The sequence below is a fragment of the Aegilops tauschii genome, chromosome 1 (genome assembly GCF_002575655.3).
Source record: "Aegilops tauschii subsp. strangulata cultivar AL8/78 chromosome 1, Aet v6.0, whole genome shotgun sequence".
In the NCBI taxonomy this organism is placed as follows: Eukaryota; Viridiplantae; Streptophyta; class Magnoliopsida; order Poales; family Poaceae; genus Aegilops; species Aegilops tauschii.
Genome location: NC_053035.3, coordinates 27,388,307 through 27,393,033, shown reverse-complemented (window position 1 = coordinate 27,393,033; position 4,727 = coordinate 27,388,307). Strand labels below are relative to the sequence as shown.

The window sequence follows — 4,727 nt, the reverse complement described above, 5'->3', positions numbered from 1 at the left end:
TACCATATGACCAGCCAGATGCCACCTCGCTCGCCGCCGCCGAGTTCAAACTGGCGCCGCGTTGATCGCCTCAGAGAGCTCGAGGCGGGAGCCGAATAGGCAAGGGTTTGCGGGGTGGTCTTAAGAATCTGTGATAATATGGGGTTCCTCTCAAAAGATTTACATCGGCCGGTTCCACCAAGGACGTCTTGGCGATAATACTCCACCTAGCAGTTTTTTTTTAAGGTACAGAGGCTAGCTCGTGCTCCTTTCCCAAGCACGATACGCCTGCTCAATAAGCCGAGTATAACAAACACTTGATTTGAACAAAACAAGGATATCCTTATCTAAGTAGAACACACCATGCAAAGAACAAGGATTCATCCAAATTATAAGGAAAATAGTGGGACTGAGAAAATAACAGAGGAAATGGACTTGAACATGTTCAGGTTTCCAGTCTATAAAAATGGGCCACATAAAAGTCAACAGTTTCTCTTGTTTTCACGAGTTTAAGGCTATAAAATATAATACTTCTGATGTCTGTCTAAGAGGGCTTAAAAAGATAAATTCAACTGTTACGCAATTACAAGACCAGGAAAAGCAACAGCACTTTTTTCACTAGCTTCAGGCTTTCAACCAATGGCGACACTGTCAGAATGTTAGAGCTGAGCTTCCCTTATAATCCTTTGGAGCAAACAATACCCTCACGAAGAACTGTCCATAGTCCAAGATTGAGTCATCAGGAGAAACAACAGCTCCGACATGTTCATCTTGAAAAGTCCACTGGAACACTGAACCGTTCACTTCTAAAAAAACATGCAGTTCTTCATTTGCTGTCACCGCGACAACATGCTTGAATAGTTTTTCCTCACCAAATAATTTGTCATCAAACAGCACAACCCCACGAAGAGGATGGTTATCATATCCGGTGCTAAAAGCAGTGAACAACACATGGTGAGGATGGCTGACCTTTGCATATACTTGTATTACAGCCTCAACACTTTCTGAAAAGACTATATATTTCAAGTCCAAATTGCAATTATCACCAGAAATCCGTTCATAAAGCATGAGATCAGCTTCAGTCCGGACATCAATCTCAGCCTATGCAGAAAGTAGTTGCTTGTCATCTGATTCATCCCCTTCTTTCTTTACCCAAAGATCAACTTCTACTAAAGCCTTATCCAACAAATACATTCCTCGACAAGGGCTACAAAGTGGTATGACAAAGGAACCCTAGGATTTAACAGCTTGTTAGAACTAATAAGCGATATCCACTTCCACATACATTAGCATGTATCAACACAACAAACTCAGTAAGATATACTTGCACATGTTCAAATTAACTATTGAGTGATACTCCCATCTTGAGGTTGCTTTTTTTTTACATATGCAAGACATGCAAGTTAATGCAATTGTGTCCGTTTTATCAGTTGCTCAACATTTATGACATATCAGATTAGATTACCACTAGGGACCTCACAATAATTACCCAATGCCCCTCTACTATCCGGCTGATTGGGAGTTATAACCGTCTTAATTGCACATGTGTAATAAAAAACGACAAAGAAATAGAGTAATTGTCTATATTGAAGTATATTAACAAGATGACCAGTTTTGTATGTTGGTGGTGTAAGTATAATCATATCCAATTTTGAGAACTGGTCTAATGGCTTGATGTGATCATCTATCTAATGCTTATAACAACATAAAGAGCAGATCTTTTGAACATGGAGAAACAAATTAACCTGACCTCTCACACATCGTTTAATAGATGCGAGTAATGAAGGAGACAAATCAAAGAACCAAACTGACATAAATATCAGTGTTTTAATAATACAGCAATCAACCATTTCCGAAAGAAAAACAAGCATACTATCTTCAGGAGGAAAGGAAGTCTTAATTACCTGCTTTTCAATCGTGACAGCGTCATCCCTGGGACGGTTAAAGACGTAGTTCCGTCGCGGGTCCAAGTAATCCCGAATGGCAAATATTCCATACACACTAATGGGATACAAGGGTTCAAAGCTTGATAGACGCATGGAGAATAATTGTAGCATATAACTTGGTGTGCGCTTTCCAAGAGTTGATGGGGCTGCAATTATTTAGTGAGAACAAAAGCAAGTTATTATTTTAGTGAAAACAAAAGCAAGTTGGTAACAAAATACATAGATATCTTTCCTACTTATAAAGGTTGGAGGTGCAATAACCACATGTGGGAGTAGCAACATTCCAAGAGACATAAATAAACAAATGTAACTTTTACTAGGTGTGAGACCTATCCCAAATAAACAAATACACTGCTACCCTAGTGTGAGAATAACACTCTTGTAAAAACAAAAATTATAAATGCAACTATGCCTCCAATTCAAAATAATGGTCTTGATTTTAGTTTCTCTGCCCAACCAATTCTTCGGTTCTATGTCATAGCAGAAGAGGGCAAACAAATTAGGCGAGAGATGTTATCCTCCTACCTAATCTACGATCTTGTGCATTCAACTTACTAACGCCCACTACCCTATGTTCCAAATTCAAAATGTATCTGACTATAAATCTTGCAAATGACCTAGTACGGTCGCTCGAGACTCTTTAGCGACTACAACATGATTTTTTTTATTATATTCACACTCTTTTTAATTGTGAACCATGCAGCAGCCGCAAAACACCAGTAATTCCTCATTTTTTATGGTTTCGTAGCAACGCACGAGCATTGTGCTAGTCAGTATATCACAACGGCAGATGAATTAATTACGAGGAATGAACGAATAGCAAACAGCACTTACTGGTAGAAGTGTCATGGGTCCTGTAGATACGGTGGTGGCAGTTGAGCCCAAGGACGCAGGCACCTGTTGCGTCAGGGAACACTCTCATGGGATAGACGGGGAAAGGAGCATCATAATCCTTCTCCTCCTCCTCTTCATCATCATCATCATCACCTCGCAGAGCCATAATCTCCCTGCACAGCTTCACGTGTTCACTAAGCTGTTGGGAGTACCTATGTACCCATTTGTCATCTATCTCATCTGCTTGGCTCTTGGGGTAGAGCTTTCCTGAAGAATTGATGTAGAACAGCTCAGCAGATAAATATATATTTTTGTTTTATCTGTTGAGAGAATCAGCAGCTACCTGGACAGTTTGTCTCGACTAGTATCACTTGGCAATTGCCGCCGTCGTCCTCATAATCGCTGCCCTCCTGCGTGCTACAGTCATCGACTCCTTCCCCTCCTACAGAATCAATCAATGTAAATCTAGGATCTATGGATACTTAACACATCTGTAGGGAGAATAATTGGCTACCTTGTTCATCGTCGTCATCAGTGCCCTCCTCCCGTGCGCTCCAGGTGCTCCAGACGTCATCGCTGTCCTCCTCCCGCGGGAACATGAGGTCCAAGGCACGCCTGGCGACTTCACATGGATCTGAATCTGCTGCTCGGTGACAATAGACAAATAGAAATTTGATCAACGACTAATTGAGTTGGCGGAAACAAGATCAGTAAGAGGAATTGCAGTGAGGCATGAACATAGGAAGAGTGGAGATGCACGATGTACGCACAGGTGCTCATGCGCGCCGGCTGGTCATGGAGCTCGGCAACCTCCACCCCCTCCCGCCGATCGCCTGGGTCTTCCGGGTAATCCCAATCGGCGCTAGCGTCGGGGTAGTGGGCGCTGTGATACGACAGGTTCCTCGATCCAAGGAAGACCTGCCCCTCCGTCGATGCCATCAACACGCTAGGGTTCCTTGGCGGCGGCGGCGAGTTGGGTCGGGACAGGTTAGGGATTTCTGCTCGCGGCCGCGGGTGTGGGGAATTGGGACGTTTTTTTTCTTTTTTCTTTCTTTCGAGGTAGTACATGAAAGGGCCCAAGGCCCGGCCCGGTTGCGTGTGCTTCGCGTCTCAACTGTTTCCATTGTTAGCCCGCAAACGAGCGCTCAACTCACTTCGACGGCGAACTGTTTCGAGGGTTTTCTTTTCCCTGCGGCGACTGCCTAGGGTTTCGACGTACTCCGGCGCCGCCGCTGGTTTTACCTCTTCTTCCCCGGTAGATCTTTGCTGGTGAATCCTTCGGACTCGGGCTGATCAAGGGAGGTCCCCTGCGACCTTACCCGGCCTTGGTTCGTGAGGTTCTTCTGGCAGATCGACCTAAGGTTTGGCGGTGACGGCTAGATCGGTTTCCTTATGGCGGATGAATCAAGTTCGCAAGGACGGCAGGGAAAGGAGACGACGGAGAAACTACTGGCCAGGTTGAATCTGCAGTAGGAGGAAAATGATGATTTTGTGTGGGAGGAGGAATTGCCGGACCTGGGGCGCCGGTGAAGTGGCTTGCTATAGCCAGGGTGCACACTGCAAGGACCTTCAGCCCTAATGCTCTGCACGGGGACATGCGTGCCGCATGGAACCCTGCGAAAACGGTGGTTTGGAGGAAGATTAAGGACAACTTGTTCACAGCTCAATTTGGATGCCTTGGGGATTGGAACAAGGCCATGGGCGAGGGGCCGTGGCTTTTCAGAGATCATGCGGTTATCATGGTTGAATATGATGGTTTAAAAAACATACACCACATGCACACGTTTTAGAAGCCGCGCCATCATCATCGAACTGCTGACCCATCTTCGGGAGAGAGATCCGAATCATCCTTGCCAGTCCGTCCATCCTTCGACGCCATCACGGCGCCACCACGGCGCCCTGCGCTCGTCCATCCAGACGCGAAGATTCTGGAGGATCTGTCGCGCGTAGCACCTCTCGACTAGGCAT

At 45.1% G+C, this 4,727-nt stretch overlaps 1 protein-coding gene across 2 annotated transcripts; it reads right to left on the bottom strand.

Moving 5' to 3' along the window:
* Positions 1–397: 397 nt before the first annotated feature.
* On the bottom strand, positions 398–3,806 carry LOC109783165 (uncharacterized). 2 transcript variants are annotated; one of them, XM_020341769.4, is made up of 6 exons: positions 3,530–3,806; positions 3,274–3,402; positions 3,103–3,201; positions 2,760–3,026; positions 1,884–2,071; positions 398–1,212 (listed from the first exon to the last, which is right to left on the bottom strand). In XM_020341769.4, the coding sequence occupies exons 1-6, from the start codon at positions 3,696–3,698 to the stop codon at positions 1,081–1,083; spliced, it is 984 nt and encodes a 327-aa protein (XP_020197358.1). In that variant the 5' UTR covers positions 3,699–3,806; the 3' UTR covers positions 398–1,080. The 2 variants fall into 2 exon arrangements, with proteins under 2 accessions (XP_020197358.1, XP_040245653.1); XM_040389719.2 differs by having other exon boundaries at positions 398–1,080.
* Between the last annotated feature and the right edge of the window lie 921 nt (positions 3,807–4,727).